The following is a 16,711-nucleotide window of genomic DNA, read 5'->3' as shown; positions in this document are numbered from 1 at the left end:
TGAGAAGTAATATAATTGTTGCTTTATAAATATTTTTTATCTACTGATAATGGTCTTATTTATATAGTCTAAGTATTATCTATTGTTACTATTTGTCTTCTGAAATGTTTATTAAATATGAATTTGTTTCATTATATGAGTCCGGTTGGGTCTGAATCTAGTTGGGCGATCTCAATAAAGGCGCGTGTGTTTTAAATAAATAGGTAATAATGACTCGGCTGTAGGAAAGTTAATATTTTATTACATTGCCACGCAAAACTTTGAAACATGTTGCGTATATGGATGTAGCCGAAAATTGCTTGAAAATTCAGCTGTCAATTGCGAAATAGGTATAGTGATACACTTTCAAGATATGATAATAGACGGAGGGCGGCATAATATTGTACTAACGACAAAAATATACAACCGACTTCAACTAAAACCAATGACATCTAAGGATGTCAAGTTAATTGAAAAAAATATATAAAAAAACATACAAAGAAATAGTGCATGTACTTATGTACGCGCGCGATAAATTATACTTCTTTCGCATCATTAAAAAACAGTTTTAAATTGCATGCAAAGAATGACTAAGAATTGCAATAAAATAATAATTGGACTGGAAAAGTGATGAACATAAGTGTAGATGTTACAATAATAAAAAATATCACCATACACCATATAGCTAAAAAAAAGTTATGGACCTATAAATTTTACAAAAAAAAAAACCTATATTCTTAATAATCTTAATCATTAAAAACATAACAGTAACTTACATACCATCTACATTAATTAATACAAAAAAAAACACTATCGATTTATATCATTATCGGAGGAATAAGTTTTATCTATACTAATTAATTACATTTTCCTTTAAAAATAACAAAATTCTATTCTTATTGTAAGCAGAATGATAGCATAGAGGTAATTTAGGGCCCATTCAAAATAACTTATAAAAGGTATATCCTTTCTTTTTCATGTTTCAGAAGTCACGTTAAATTGTGGGTCCCGGCTGTTATTCATACAACTTTGACAGTCGTTACAAGTAAGCAGAACCTAGAAAGTCCGACAACAAGTCTAACTAAGGGGTATCGTCCAGGTAACTGGGTTGAGGAGCTCAGATAGGCAGTCGCTCCTTGTAAAACACTGTTACTTAGCTGAATCTGGTCAGACTGGAAGCCGATCCCAACATAGTTGGGAAAAGTCTAGGACGATGTTTTCTTCTTTTGTTTAGGAGTGCGGTTAATGACTTGATTAGATTAGAATAGTATTTATTGTATACCATACAATAACAGGTATAATAAATTTGATAAGTATTATTGACTTTAATAAAGTGCGGTATAAGCATAAATTCCGGTCGTCCGGGAGCAAGATGGGTCCATGACGTCATTACAGAGGTGTCGAGTCGAGTCTGGATGTAGCCTCATCCAGAACAGGACCGGACAGGACAGCACAGGACCGTAGAAATTGGCACGAGAAAAAGGAGGCCTATGCCCAGCAGTGGGAGGATAAAGGCTGTGGATGATGATAGTATAAGCATGTTACATTTATAAAAACGGCTGGACCGATTTTGATAAATTTGTATGGAGTGTCATTCAAAAACGTGGGTGTTGAGATTTTGTAAATCCATATTTTTATAATCTTTACAGTTGGAAAATTTTGTGGGTAGTTTCCATGGTATTTTTTGATCTAGGTTTTTATAATCCTTAAACTTTCGTTGACTTCAATTTCCTTCTTAGATTGTTTAACATTCAATACTAATAACATTTTTCTTTGTTGAAAATTAATACATTTAGTTTTACTAATATTTATTGTAAGATTACTACGATTAAACCAGTTTATGGGTTTTTCTAAATTTAAATATAAATTTTCCATTATATCTTTTCTATTGTATTTGCTAAATAAAAAGTACAGTCATCAGCAAAAATAATTATTCCATATTTTATTATGGTGGGTATATTATTCATATAAATAAGCTTTAGTAAGGGGCTTAGGAGACTACCTTGGAGAACACCGTTTTGAACATATTCATGAAAGTATAAATATTTTTTACGGTTTTAGTACAAAAATGAACATATTTTGGATACAATATTCAATTATTGTTGCCTATTATTTAATGAATAAATAATAAATAAATGCGGACAACATCACATACATTGTTCTGAACCCAAAGTAAGTTGCTATTCAAAGCACTTGTGTTATGGAATTCAGATACAACGAAGGTACCACAAACACACGGACCCGAGACAATGTAGAAATGTGAATTTTTTACATTGACCCGACCGGGGATCGAACTCGGGACCTCAGAGCTAGCGACACCTTGAAACCGGTTCATACGCCACTCGACCACGGAGGTCGTCAAAGTATGATAAAATCAATTCATGTATATTATCCTTAACACCATAAGAATATTATTTATTTGATTGACTGGCCTGTTGTTCAAGTGGTTAGTAGCCATGACGGACTGAGACCGGCTATACGGGATTCGATTCCCAACCAGGATATTTTTTTGTGTGATGAGCACGATCATTTTTTCAAGTATGTATTTACATAGAAATATTAAAGTATAGTATATTAATACATGAATATGGTTATCAATTGTCTAGTATTCATAGTACAACCTCTGTTTAATTTGTGTGTGGAAGATGTGCAATGTTAAATTAATCTTATTTTACGAGAAACCTCTAGCGACACAAGGATAAAATTCCTCAGTACTGGACTCGTTTTAAACAAAACAATATTTATAACATACAATGCTGTTTACCGTGACGTAGTCATGACATAACATTTGTGATATAGTTTAGGTATCATATTTGTTACCTAGCACAACAGCCAGTCATTTTGGTATTACGTAAATTAACCAACTTTTGTTTTTGCCTGTACGAAGTTTGGTAATTTCATTAATTCACAGATAACAATTTACATAGACGACGGTAATGTTCATAAGTCAATATACTTATGAATGTTGTTAACTATCTTTTGCACGCGGCTTCGCTTCCTCTTTCATGATTTAAAAGGGAGAAAGCTGTAGACTATTATATTATTCGTTTGTATCACGAAAGACCCTGTACTAACTGTTTATGTATTTCGCTTTTAAATAAATAAATAAATGCGGACAACATCACATACATTAATCTGAACCCAAAGTAAATTGCTAAAGCACTTGTGTTATGGAATTCAGATACAACGAAGGTACCACAAACACCCAGACCCGAGACAATGTAGAAATAAGTTTTTTTACATTTACCCGACCGGGGATCGAACCCGGGACCTCAGAGCTAGCGAAACCTTGAAACCGGTGCGTACGCCACTCGACCACGGAGGTCGTCAAAAATAAAATTTCCATTCTTCTATCTTTGGGGACTAGGAAGATTTCTTAAAAAAAATAATGCAAGTTTTACGATGGTAACTCAGAAACTGTGTTTTTGTTTTCTACCTTGAAAACTGAAAATATCCCACATAAAATTTCAACCCCACTTTTAAGTAGTGGGCGCAGATTCCAAAATATTCCACATAACATTTTTTATTTAAGTATTCACTTGCAAATCGCGGAATACTCCATACAAATTTCGGACCCCATTTTAGGGAAATAGGGATAAAAAAAAGAAAAGAAGTATACTATGTCACTCTCCATTTCTTCAACTATTTCCACTTAAAGTCACGTCAATTCTTAACTTCGTTTTGCCAAGGAAGAAAGACAAACAAACAGACGCGCACATATACTTTCCCATTTATAGTTTTACTATAGATAAGTGTCATTAAAAGGGTATTTATTCTAGACTGAATATATAATATCCATGATAATATTCGTGTGGTAATCAATTTATTATTTAACTCTATTTTTACCTATTTATTGGACTCCTCGTGTACAACTACTGAATTTATGGGATTTCAACTCTAGATAGAGATAATATGCGCCATAAAAAACACCAGACAACACTTCCAATATCTCTCTATCTTGACTAGCTATTGTTTACGGCCTTGCCCGCTTGGATGTCGTATAAACGTAGTCTATGGTGTCAGCTATCTAAATGCCAAATTTTATCTAAATCGGTACTGTCGTTTAGGCGTAAAAAGGTCACAAACAAAAACCCACTCACATACTTTCACATTTATAATATAAGTACGATTGAATTTGATACTTTATTTGTTAAAGTTGCAAGTTGCATAATTAGTTCAAAAATAAAAACAATTGTGCACAGTAGTTCATTTCTAAGGACGGAAAGCTTACAGCTTCGACACCTACGTTACGTGTTCGGTTCCACGGTTCCACAAACATTTATAAATGCTGTGAAAATACAAAAAAAGTTTCAACAATCAACTCAAAGTTTACAAAAAGGAGGAAATTCTTTCTTCCTTTAGGAATTGTAACACAGGTTTTGTTTAGTTTGAGTCTAGATGGCGTTGTGTTAAAGTTGCAAATACGATAATAAATGATGTGCCTAAATGGCCTAAAAGAAAAAAAACTCCGAAAACAACATTATTTACGACGATTATTATAAGTTATTTGTTACAGTTCATGCATAAAACATAACAAACTAAAATATGATAGTGATGATGATTTTGTGTTTTTTTTTAATACATTTAAGATTTGTTCTTGAAGGTCCCGTACTCAATAGATTCTTATTACTCCACTCTAACTGTTGGTGTCTACGCCCATACTTTTGGCATATACATATAAATAAAAATGAATTTGGTAAGCACATAACTCAAGAATGGACTGACCAGTTCGGCTAATTAATTTTTTTGCATGTTCCTTAAGGTCCACTTAATAATTTAATAATAAAAACGTTTTTGTTGAGTAAAATAGTGTAGGTTGCTGTGAAAAGCCAACATTTTATCCCGGCATTCCCACTTAAATGGGAACCAAAGAACGCTGTAAACTGAAGTCCACGCGGACAGAGTCGCGGGCAACAGCTAGTAAACAATATTAACTGAAACGTTTTTCGTAAACCTATTTGTAAAAACCTCGTACTGGAAAAGTTTTATTTCATAAACAAGTAATAAATTTAAGTCTTTTTTTTTATTACCACGCACCTCAACGATATCATGATATCATTATCATCTTTATTAAAAGAATACCATTTTTACGATCTATCATTCATAATTTTGGAACCAATAGCAGGTTCAATACATTACGGCTTTTCCTGGGCCCATCTAGAGTCCTTAATCACGAGCTCTCCAGTTTGGTCAAATATGCCTGAATAAACTTTTTTTAAGTCTTTATTTAAAAATCGGATCGATAGTTTTAGGTTGCATTCTACTATTTTTTGTAACTTATTTTTACTGCTAAGCTCAAATCATGTCGCTAATAGCGTTATGGTATAAAGATTATAACCTTCCTCAATAAATGAACTATCCAACACTGAAAGTTTTCTTTAAATCGGAGCAGCAATTCCTTTGATTAGTGTCGTCAATCAAACAAAGTTTAAAGAAAAAAAGATTATGAGCCAGCTTTGAGACGGGGTCACAAGTCCAAAGGAAATTGTAATAATAGTATTGATATTTGTTATATCTGATATAATTGATTATAACAAAGATTTTATTCATACATAACATCATTGCATAACTGCTTAACCGTTATCAGAATAATAATAAGAATTATATAAAGTAATTAAGACCACTCATCAGAGTCATTCATACAAACATTTCAGCGTAGCACGGTTGTGTAGCTCTATAAATATATATTTTTTTTCAAAATGAAGATCACTGGATACAAACATGAACTTCTTGATAAATATATGAGTGAAATCACATCGAGGGTCGCAGCGGAGTCTGGTATACCTAGTGATCGGTATCATTTTGGGAAACTGGTCCTGCAGAGCTTGAAGGATGATCCCGATTTTCTTATGCAGGTAAATAACTGTTATTTACTTAGCTTCGTTTTCGACTCGTGACAAGACCGCCTCGTCAGTTTATGATTAAGGACTCCGGTTGGGTCGGGCTATTCGGATAAAAACGCGTGAGTTAACCGGTGCATTAAGTAACGTTTTTTTTCGTCTCCATTTTTATGAAAGAGCCCTTTTTAACCGCTACATAAAAAGAAGAGCCTGCTTTTGGAATATAATTTAGTTGGTTGTGTATTGAAGATGAATTATGTGTGTCCTGAGGCGTATTTCATAAAAATTGGTTGAGCGTTTAAAACTTGTGGCAGTGAAAGAAGGGAGAATAACCGAATGTCTGCAAATACTCGAGGGGGGACTCAAATGAAAGGGCACTGGAATAGAATATTGATGACATGAAATTAATTGTAATGGGGTTGTTTTTAAGTTTATCTTGTGGAAGCGAGACGCTGATTCTAGAATTGCTACATGCTAAACAAATAAACCTTCTGAAGTGTCGCCCTATATTTGTCTGTGATGTGCCAGGCCTAATAATAACTATATGCTTGACTGGCTGGTGCCCGCGGCTTCATATGGCTTCATTTTCAATTCGTAGCGGGCAGGCCCGCAGGCAACAGCTAGTTTTAGATGCGTTGATCTGTTCTCTTCTTTTGTATTGTTAGTGGTGTGATTCATATACCTACTTATTTATCAAGCGTTCTTGTAACACCTTAACACCTTATTTTGTACCCATATTCATTGCAAATCAATGATTTATTTCTTTCTTTGGGCAAATCATTGGGCATTCAATATGCGATGGATTAATTTTTCGAGTATACATTAGCGTGGCATAAAAAATAACTCGATTATAAAACATACCTTGGCCCTGTATATACTAGGGCGCCGTTTTGTAGGTCTTTTAAAATATTCTTTATTAATTACTGAAGCAGCGATTGCTTTTTTCCAATTGTCTTTGTTATACACTTTTAGCATCGCTAAACAAATTAAAAACAAAAATAAATACTTTTCACATTTGTGAAACTAATTTCGGAAGCCCGTCACAGACCGACGTTTATACATTTTATTTTTGATAAAAGAACGTAGGTATTTTAGCGTCCTAAACTGATAAAAATTGTGTAATTAATTCGCTTTGGTAATATTAATTCAGTCAAGTATATAATAAGTACGCCTTCGATTGACACGAGGCATTATCTTCGTACGATGACTTCAAACGTAGATATTTATTCATAAGTATTATAATACAGCTTGTAGCCCGTCTTACGACCATCATCGCGTCATTATAATTTATCGCATGATGAGAAAGCAACGTGTTATTTTACGATTGTTGCCAAAATGCTAATTAGCACAATTCCTAGAATTCTGTCCGTATGTTTATTCGTTTTTTTTGAAATAGCAAGCAATGTCATTCTTTTTTGTATTTTTGCGCTTAATAATAGATACGTATTCTTTTTTGGTCCCATAAATATAAACTGATAAAAAATTCAGTGAACGGAAATATTAATTAAAGTCTTGTTGTTCAGGGTAAGAGAAAAATACGTCTTTAATATTATTTAACATCTTACTAAGAGACTAAATAGATGTTTACTTTTATACCGTGTCACCATCCTTTCATTTGATCAAAGATTTTGGGAGTAAATTAAGTTCTTCTGCTTTTAAATAATTTATTTTTAGTAATATCATCACTATTGTTAAAGAGTGTATCCGCTACGGTAAAATTTAAATACAATTAAGGAAAACATCCGTCTATCGTTTCCAGACTGACGGTGGAACCGGTGAATCGGAGACAAACGGATCAGTATTAAAAAGAAGCATTAGATGTGTGGCGTGCTTCAAGAAGTTAGGTCTGAAGATCGGTGACGTCATCATCCTCATGGGCGCAAACAACCTCGACCAGGCTATACCGTTCTACGCCGCGCTTTTCGAAGGCATCATTATTGCGGCCATCGATAAAACTTTAGGAGTCAGTAAGTAAACCATTAAAAAATAAATATTACGTTACTGTACTGGACGACGATCTCCGTGGTAGAGTGGCGTACGCACCGGTTTCAAGGTGTCGCCAGCTCTGAGGTCCCGGGTTCGATCCCCAGTCCCCCGATCCCCCAATGTAAAAATTCACATTTCTATATTGTCTGGGACCCGAGACAATATAGAAATGTGTTTTTTTTTGTTTGTGGTACCTTCGATGTATCTGAATTCCATAACACAAGTGCTTGAGCAACTTACTTTTTGTTCAGAACAAAGCATGTGATGTTGTCTGCATTATTTAAAAATTCACATGAGACACTAAATCTCAAAGATCTTAAAACTCGTGCTCTAGATCTCAAACTCGTTAAGGACCGGAATACAGTAAATCCTATAACATACTAACTGTTACTTAATATTACAACTGTTTAACTAAATTCTAATTAGATCTCCGTATACGACAAGCAATTGAGTGGTCTACGAATGCTTGTTCTTAGTCCGGTTGTCTTTGTGTACATACACAAAAACAACCGGACTCAGGACAAGCATTGGCTTGATTAATTTCGACCAAGGATTGTTCCCGTTAGTGCATGAGTATTCTAAAAAAAACCACAAAAATCCAATACACAAAAAATTGCTTTTTGCTAACATTTTATTGGAGCTGGACTTTGGTAGTTTTGCATTTTGCAAGGCCGTCGGGATATTATAGTTCGTATCCTTGTGATACAAAACGGAAACTTGTCATGATCAGTGAACTCAGTGACTTATTTGATTAGGCAACAGGTGGCCGTAGGCGTAGGTTCGAAACCAGTCTGATTCTTCAAGTGTTCGTCGTTTTGTGAAGCTCTTCATATTGTAATGGTATATTTGATAAATATTTAAAAAATCATATTATTCGTAGTTAATTTCAAGCTATTATCATTCGTCTTAAACGCATATTCTTTGTTACAGGTGAATTAAATGATGTTTTCAGCGCCAACAAGCCCAAACTCATTTTCTGCCAAGGAGACAAAGTGCAGGACGCTAAGAAAGCTCTAGAGCTGGCGGGTGGTGACGGGAGAGTTATCAGTTATGACAGGAGTCCTGATACCATCAGCTTCTCTGATATGATGGAGATTTATGGAGAAGATATCGATGTAAAGGATTATAAGTATGTAAAAGTAAAAGTTTAATTAAATAATCATCGTTTATCAATTCTTCGATAGAAATATCAAAAACGAATTGGTAATTCTTCAAGCGGCTTATGCCCAAGTGATTAGACCAGTTGGACGAAATTTCCAGAAAATATAACCTTATAACAACATTATAACAATGACAAACGAATTAATAAATCGCGAACAAACCAGCATAAAATAGCTATAGTAAAATCATTATTTGCGAAATTTGCGATAAAAAGTTTTTTCTTATCATATATTATTGCAAATTATGTCAGCATGAATATGAGTTTTTTTTTCATTGTTGCCACTTGCCTACTAAATTTTTAATTAGTTTCGTAAAAGAATCGGTCAAGTGCGAATCGAACTTGCAATATTCAGGGTTTCACATAAAGAAGAACAAAAGAAATGGAATTTTGGGAATCTAGACTTTTCCGTTCGTCTACACTTAAACGATACTAAAAAACTAACAGATTAAAATAATCTAAATATCCACGTTTTTGAGTGGCACTCCATTGTTCAAACGACTAGACCGAGTTTGACAAAATTTTTGTCAGCAGAAATACATCAAGTGTGAAAAATTTAACTGTCTATCCATCAAGGTTGGTTACAAGGCTGTCTTACAGCCTTCTTTTGTTAAGGCGTGGGAATCCTCATGGACACCCACTCCCTCGGGAGAGGACATGGGTAGAGTCAGACTCTTACTGACTAAACCTGAAGCGCCGTGCTACGTCATCCGCGTTTTTGTGTCGGTGTATGGCAATGCGTTGCAATCCTTCATAGACTTAATAAGAAAACAGCCTGACAGATGAATAGATAGTCTGCTGAGCTTTAATGTCTTTAGTTACCTTTTTAGTACGGAACCTCAAAGACGGGCAATCTTATCAATCAGTAACATATATTTCGTAAAAGTAGGTACATTATTACGAAATAATTTTATTGTTTTGAACAAACATGTCATTTGCTGTTTTGATGAGCACTTAGGGAAGATAACGATAGGTTTAAAAGGTATAAAGCTAAATCCGTTAGACATACAATAAAAAATCATCAAAGATTAAATTATATCAAGTCCAGAATAAGGAACTGGTGCCGTAATAGCAGCAAACGATGACGTCATTGTAAAAAACTGCTAAAATTCCACATTTGATGAGGTATAATTGAATGCAGAAATATGATAAGTAGACACCAACTGTACACCCCTTTAGTCAAGGAACATTTATATCAAAATTACGGACTTGAAGTTCGCATGTCATTTCACTTTTTTTTTCGGTTATGCGATGGAATCCTCATGGACCTCGGTGAGAAAACGGGTAGTGTCAGACTCTTACTGACTATACCTGAAAAGCCGTGCAACATCTGCGGCATTTGGTCGGTGTATGGCAATGCATAGCCATTTCTCATGCACAAACATACACGCGTTACGATTGTATGGATTACGTAAAAGCATTATGGAAATTTTCGAAATACTGGTCCTGTCCATAGAAGCGAAATTTTGTACGTTCCAAAAATAAACTGATTATTTTGCTAATGGAATCTTGCTGCCTATAAAAAACGTTGTTGACTTCAATCTTAACCAGCCATTAAAATTGTAAGCAATTTCCATTAAGATCAAATTGAAATCCAGAGCACTTGTTAGTTTAACTTTTTTATGGTTTCTCAATCCTGTGCCCCATCGTCTAAATCCTACTTTGTCGCGTATTTACCTCTCTTTTCGACCTTTTAACTATTGTTTCGGTTTAAAGACATTTATTTTCTTATAAAAACTGTACAGTTCATTTAAAATAAGATATGCATAACAATTTCATTTAAAATATAGTATCTCTAGCGATTATTACTATTTATTGTTTCATTATGCTAATTAAATCAGTCGTGACGCATGAGGTGCTCAATTGCTGATAAACCCTAATTAAAATATCCATAATTAAAAGTAATATTTTTTTCAACAATGGATTTAATTTTTTATCCTTTTTCTAACTTTCAGAGCTGCTGACTTTGATCCAGAAGAAACAATAGCTCTGGTTGTAGCTACAAGTGGTTCTACCGGTCTACCTAAAGCTGCTATCCTGACGCATAAGAATATAACTGTATCTAGTACCTATTTTGGGTAAGTTGTATTTTTTCCTTTAGGATATCTAGATTTTTTGATCGAGGTTTCAAAAGAACGATGTCAAAAAATCGATGTTTCTCGTGAGTGTCTATGGCACCATAGCTCCCAAATGGATTGACCGACTTCAATTTTGTTTGTTTTGTATTAGGTGAATTATTTGCGAGTGTTCTTGGACAATTTTGGTAAAAGCATTATTATTCTTATTAGATAAATTTCTTCCCACTATCACCATAGTGGGAAGAAATTTACCCGAATGGGGTCTCAAATAAAAGCGCCCTGAAATAGAATATTGATGACTTAATCAAGAGAGTTCTTAGTTTCGTTTGGTGATTACCTAGAATATCAGCTAGTTTTTCTATTTTCTTCAAAAAAAATCCTTTCTTTGGTTACAGAAGTTTCGGTAAGAAGTTTCCAAGAATCACGAAGTGTAGTCTTATCGTATCACCCTTACAGTGGCTCTCAGCGCTCATCCACTACCTAGTTGGACCCATATTCCAGTATTCCAGATTACAGACCTCCGCAGAGCTTACCACTGAACACATATTCGACATGATCAATAAATACAGGGTGAGTTGCATTTGTAGCTTACCGTCGTATAAATGGAGCCCCCTTTTTGTAATAATTTAATTGATATCGTAACTTAAATAATGCCTCAAAAGATTTTATTTCGACATCACTAACATTTGGTTTGCCGAGGCAGTCCAAAGCGGACATGGCATAACCTGGTTTCGATCTTATCTAAGTGATAAAATAAGAGTCGAAGAAGAGTAAGAAGACCATTGCTTAGCAGTAGGACTTTTTATACTCCAATTATAAGACATACAATTATAAACGAATGAATTTCTGCCTTCCAGCCAACATTACTCATATCCAGTCCGCCCACGATGATCACTTTGCTCAAGGAAGCTGAAACAAAAGAATGCGACTTTTCTTGTTTCGAAATAGTATTCCTCGCTGGAAGTGCTGTTTCGGATCATCTTAAGGCGACATTACAAGTAAGTTGTGTTATATTGCTTGCTTATAACCGCTGCCACTAGGGGCTGTAATGCCACATTTATTAATGAATGAATGTGGGCGATCTAAATTGAGATTTTAAGCTAGCAATAATAATAAAACCCGCAATATTTCTAACGGGGCGCATTGAATTATATTGTCAAGAGAATATGATGTTTAAAAATTTTCAAAAATTACCAACAATAAATTTTAGTCTAAATATATTATTTATTTAAACTTTAACGTACAATTGTGGTACAAAAGGCATGTTATTGTTGTAAGCAAAAAGTTTTACATTCTTGTTTCGTCTAATGATTAAGGATATTGCTTTCAGAGTCGGGCACCAAACACTCAAGTTGTAAATGGATATGGAATGAGTGAAATTGGAGGAATTGTTTTCTTCCCTTACGACGTTCCGCTCAGCAGTTGTGGGAAACCATTCGCGCACATGCAATATAAGGTGAGTTGTATTCGTTAAATTTATTAATTAGGTTGGTTTCACAGCAGACTTGCTTCGCCGGATATATTGGTGAGACTTAACAAGCCTCCAGCCAGAGCAAAGATAAAAGGTTAATAACGTCAGTAACGTTGCCTAAAGGCATCTTCTGCCAGTTCGAGCCTCGACTTAGTGCGTTGCTTAGAATCGTAATAAGACAATAAGACAAGAAGCAATAGGTCTGGATCCAAGTTTCATTATCCAAGAGGCTTTGTGTTATTACTTGTTCGTCAGGTCCGGTACTGCTTAGACTAGGGATTTGAAAGAATACGACTTCACAAGCACGTGCAGTGCTTCGAAACGATAATTTATACATGAAACTTTTAGGGGGTTAACCCGCAGTGAGTCGCGTACTTACTAATCAAGAAGAGCTATCATTATCAGCAAATTTCTCGTGCATCACATTTAAGAGTCCCATACGATTGCTCTTTATGGGCCACTTACACGACTGAAAATCGAACACCAGTTATTCAATTTCCAAATATCTTTGATCACGTCCTGGTAGATATTAATATCAATATTTCCTTCTTTCAGCTGATGAATGTTGAAACAGGTGAAGAAGTAAAAGAACCTCACAAGATTGGAGAGCTGTGGGTGAAAGCGCCCGGTGGAGTTCGGGTAAGTAACAAGTTGTTAAAAACCCTGTTCCTAAAAAACGCCCAAATATGGACACTTAGCTATGTGATAACCACACTTAGCCAAGTGTGCATATTTCTTAATAGCTTAAGCATAAGGTCGAGTTTTCTTTAAGCATGGCTATATTCTTTTTTATATAAAAAAAATTGAAGTAGTTTGGCGAACTGATTGCAAAGGTCGGCGAATCTGGGCTATCCCTTGTAATTTGAAATTCAAAAAGTGCTTCTTAGTATCCTAGTTTAATTAAATGAATATTGATTTGGATTTTTTATTGTACTCATCACAGGTGTTATAGTCTGGTCATTTCATTCTATTATCATTTGTTTTAGTTTTGTTTATTCTCAATTCTTAATGTCTTTAACAGGGCTACTACAATTACCCATTGGAGACAGCCGAAGCAATAACAAAAGACGGTTGGTACAAGAGTGGAGACCTCCACTACAGAGATGAAGACGGGAACTATTACTTTGTGGAACGTTTGAAGCTTTTGTTGAAGTATAGGAACCACCAGGTCAGTTGGAATGGTTTAAATATAAGTGCTGTTTTTTGTTGACTTTAAATTATTACTGACTGAAGTTGGACAGCACTTACGCATATAGTGCTCTTTTATATACACATGGCAATTATAGAAGAGCAAGTCTTAGATAGAGTGATCATGGTGGGGCTCTACTCTCTGTATTAAAGTCTAAAGAACCAACTTAGGTGGTTAGTAAAAGTTCATAACTGACCCTGACCCTGAGTCTCAGAAGTTTCCTGAGACGTTCAATTCCTTCTAGAATGTAATTCGGGTTCCCGAGTTTTTTTTTCCGGTTGCCAGTTACTCAAATGCCCACCAGGATAATATAAGCAGTGATTTCCTATCTGAGATTCTGTCCCTGAAAAGTGGAAAACGTGTACTATCTCGGTGAAAACATTTTTGGCGCAGTAATGTTCGGTCAGTGAGGCTACTGCTCTCCGAAGGTCTATAAACTTAGGGTTGACAACGTTATGTTTAGTCTCGGTAATGAAACTTAAACAACTAGCTCATTGACGGGATATTATAACCTCTTTTCTGACCAGATATCGCCAGTCGAGCTGGAGGAAGTGATACAGAAACTGCCAGGAGTGCTGCACGTGGCTGTGTCGGGAGTACCAGACCCTGACTGTGGGGAGCTTCCCATCGCCTTCGTGGTACCCAGACCGGAGGCTGACATCACTGAGAAGGACGTTAAGAATATTGTCAAAGGTAACAAGCAACTTGCTTCAGGTTGTGGCTCGTTAAGTTAAAGCTTACCCGATACCTGTAAATCCTACTAAAATTATAAAAGCGAAATCTTTCACTGGATTTAGATGAAACTTGGTACACAGATAGTCTATAACTAAGATTAATATATAGGATAGTTTTTATCCCGAGTTTATGATCCCATGGAATATTTTTGATTTGTAGCCAAAATACTCGTCCACATTCCAAATTTTGCTATAAATTATGTGACGGACTAATGATAAATTCGATTTCAGAAAACCTGACAGACACCAAGTTGCTGCGAGGTGGTGTTGTGATGCTGAAAGAACTCCCGTTACTGCCTTCAACTAAACTGGACAGGACTAAGCTGAAACAATGGGCAGCAGCATTCGCGAAAAAGAACTAAATGAAAAATACTTCTACTACATGGATAACCGAGTGGCTAGGACACCACGAAAATTATGACTGTATGCGATGCGTTGCAGATTCCATTCACAGGGACGAGTTTTTGTGTTCCCCAAAGCTTGTTCTATTTTTGGATGCTAATGTTGAATATTATAATAAAAAGATACAAAAACGTTTACCTGCCTTTGTTTTGAAACCAGTTTGCCATCAGCAATCATGCAAAGAAAGACATTAAAAGTTGACTAAAGGGTTCTAGTCCATTCAGTTGTACATTAGAACATTATTAAAAAATTTAAAACTGTCATAAATCAGGGTCAAAATATAACTTAAAGTGACAATGACCAAGAAAGATTTGTTTCTAACGATTCATTTAGCTACTACTTCAATCCACGAAAAAATTTGAGTGACTGAAACCTTGACATCTGCCATGTTTTTCATTATTATAAAAATGCTGCTATTTATAAAATACTAGAGGTCGCCCGCGGCTCCGCCCGCGTGGATGTCGGTAACCGCTGCAAAAAGCCTACCCAGGAAAGACACGGTCAGCAAACAAAATGATTCCCAGGTCAATTCACAGACACCGACGCTAACATCGACAAAGCAGTCACTATCCGTAGGCTGAACAGATTTTCTTTCTGTGGATGTTAGTTGTTAAGTCCCGGAGTGCAACCCGTTGTTTTAGGATAGAAAACTTAAGCTATTAGTGTAGAGCTACATAGCATACACAACTAGCATACACAACATTTGACGTCATATATTATTATTTTCTGGTAACAAAATTATACTGATGGTCGGCAGCCCCGACCCGTGACAGGGTAACGTAAAGTTGCTCATGCGTAAAACGTTCTTTTCGTAAATCAATTCCTACTAATTTGAATGTTTGGCCCTGGGATTTGTTTATCGTGAGTGCGAAATAATTTTTTACTGGGAATTGGAGCCTTTTGAAGGGTATAGGCAAATCGGGTAACGCCTACTTCGCAACGGGCCGTGCAGCAGAGCCAAACGTCCAATTTTAATCATTCAAAGACCAAATATTATCTACATTACCTGTACTTAGTGATGAAATAATAATTATTTTGATAAGGATTTCCTAATAGCATGAGTAAAATAAACGCGTTTAAATGTAGTCCAAAAAAAAATCAAGATTTTTCAATAAAAAATGGTTATTGTGCCTCACTCGACACAGATAGGTATAGTGTGTCGCGGACTTTTTTGTAGATATTTATAAGATCTTCAATTACTTAGAACATTTTGTGGTTCTATCTTTAATAGTTTAGGCAGGGTACGCAAAATAAGTAACTTTTTTGGTTGATTTTTTACACCTTGTGTCCGAAAAACCCTAATATCTCACGGAACCCTATTTTTGATCAAAATTAAATATAGCCTATATTACTCGTGGATAATGTAGCTTTCGAATGGTGATAGAATTTTTAAAATCGGTCCAGTAGTTTATGAGCCTATTCATTACAATCAAACAAACAAAGTTTTCCTCTTTATAATATTAGTGTAGATTGATCGGTACTGACACCTTTATTACTGTAATGCATTAATCAGCGTAATTTGACACTACAGATAGACAATACCAAACCAACAATGACATTGCCAAAATAAGTACAGACAGCGACGAAAGTCTTTGGATACAATTCGATATTAAAAATAATTTCACAAAATTAAATTATCTTTGTTTCTTAGACAACAAACTCTTCTACTTGCTACTGAAAAAATCTTACTCGTAATTTAGATTTGCTTATTGTACTTTATAATAGATTTGGTTTTGTTGCTGACTGTACTTACTTAATGGTCCGCCTTGCAAGGTATGCGCTAGTTATCTCTTGACTCCGGCAAAAGTTAAGACCGGTCTGAGGTGTTGTAAGTAGAAACAAGTCTGAATTTCGTCTCCTTTTCCTCGCGATC

At 35.2% G+C, this 16,711-nt stretch overlaps 1 protein-coding gene across 1 annotated transcript; it reads left to right on the top strand.

The window, feature by feature from the left end:
• Window positions 1-5,616: 5,616 nt before the first annotated feature.
• LOC113494011 (luciferin 4-monooxygenase-like) lies at window positions 5,617-14,973 on the top strand. Its single transcript, XM_026872123.1, has 11 exons — window positions 5,617-5,834; window positions 7,579-7,786; window positions 8,736-8,934; window positions 10,920-11,042; window positions 11,438-11,612; window positions 11,900-12,040; window positions 12,373-12,498; window positions 13,069-13,152; window positions 13,535-13,681; window positions 14,230-14,395; window positions 14,668-14,973. Exons 1-11 carry the CDS (start codon window positions 5,679-5,681, stop codon window positions 14,796-14,798), a joined length of 1,656 nt encoding a protein of 551 aa, XP_026727924.1. The 5' UTR covers window positions 5,617-5,678; the 3' UTR covers window positions 14,799-14,973.
• The last annotated feature ends 1,738 nt before the right edge of the window (window positions 14,974-16,711 follow it).

The sequence above is a fragment of the Trichoplusia ni genome, chromosome 1, assembly GCF_003590095.1.
Source record: "Trichoplusia ni isolate ovarian cell line Hi5 chromosome 1, tn1, whole genome shotgun sequence".
Classification (NCBI taxonomy): Eukaryota; Metazoa; Arthropoda; class Insecta; order Lepidoptera; family Noctuidae; genus Trichoplusia; species Trichoplusia ni.
Note: the sequence above shows the minus strand (reverse complement) of the source record. Positions and strands in the feature narration are given on the sequence as shown.

Coding starts and splice junctions, on each gene's coding strand:
- LOC113494011 (XM_026872123.1), top strand. CDS start 5,679: ATGAAGATCACTGGATACAAACATGAACTTCTTGATAAATATATGAGT. Junction 11,613..11,899: donor ACATGATCAATAAATACAGG/GTGAGTTGCATT, acceptor TCTGCCTTCCAG/CCAACATTACTCATATCCAG. Junction 13,682..14,229: donor TGAAGTATAGGAACCACCAG/GTCAGTTGGAAT, acceptor TTTTCTGACCAG/ATATCGCCAGTCGAGCTGGA.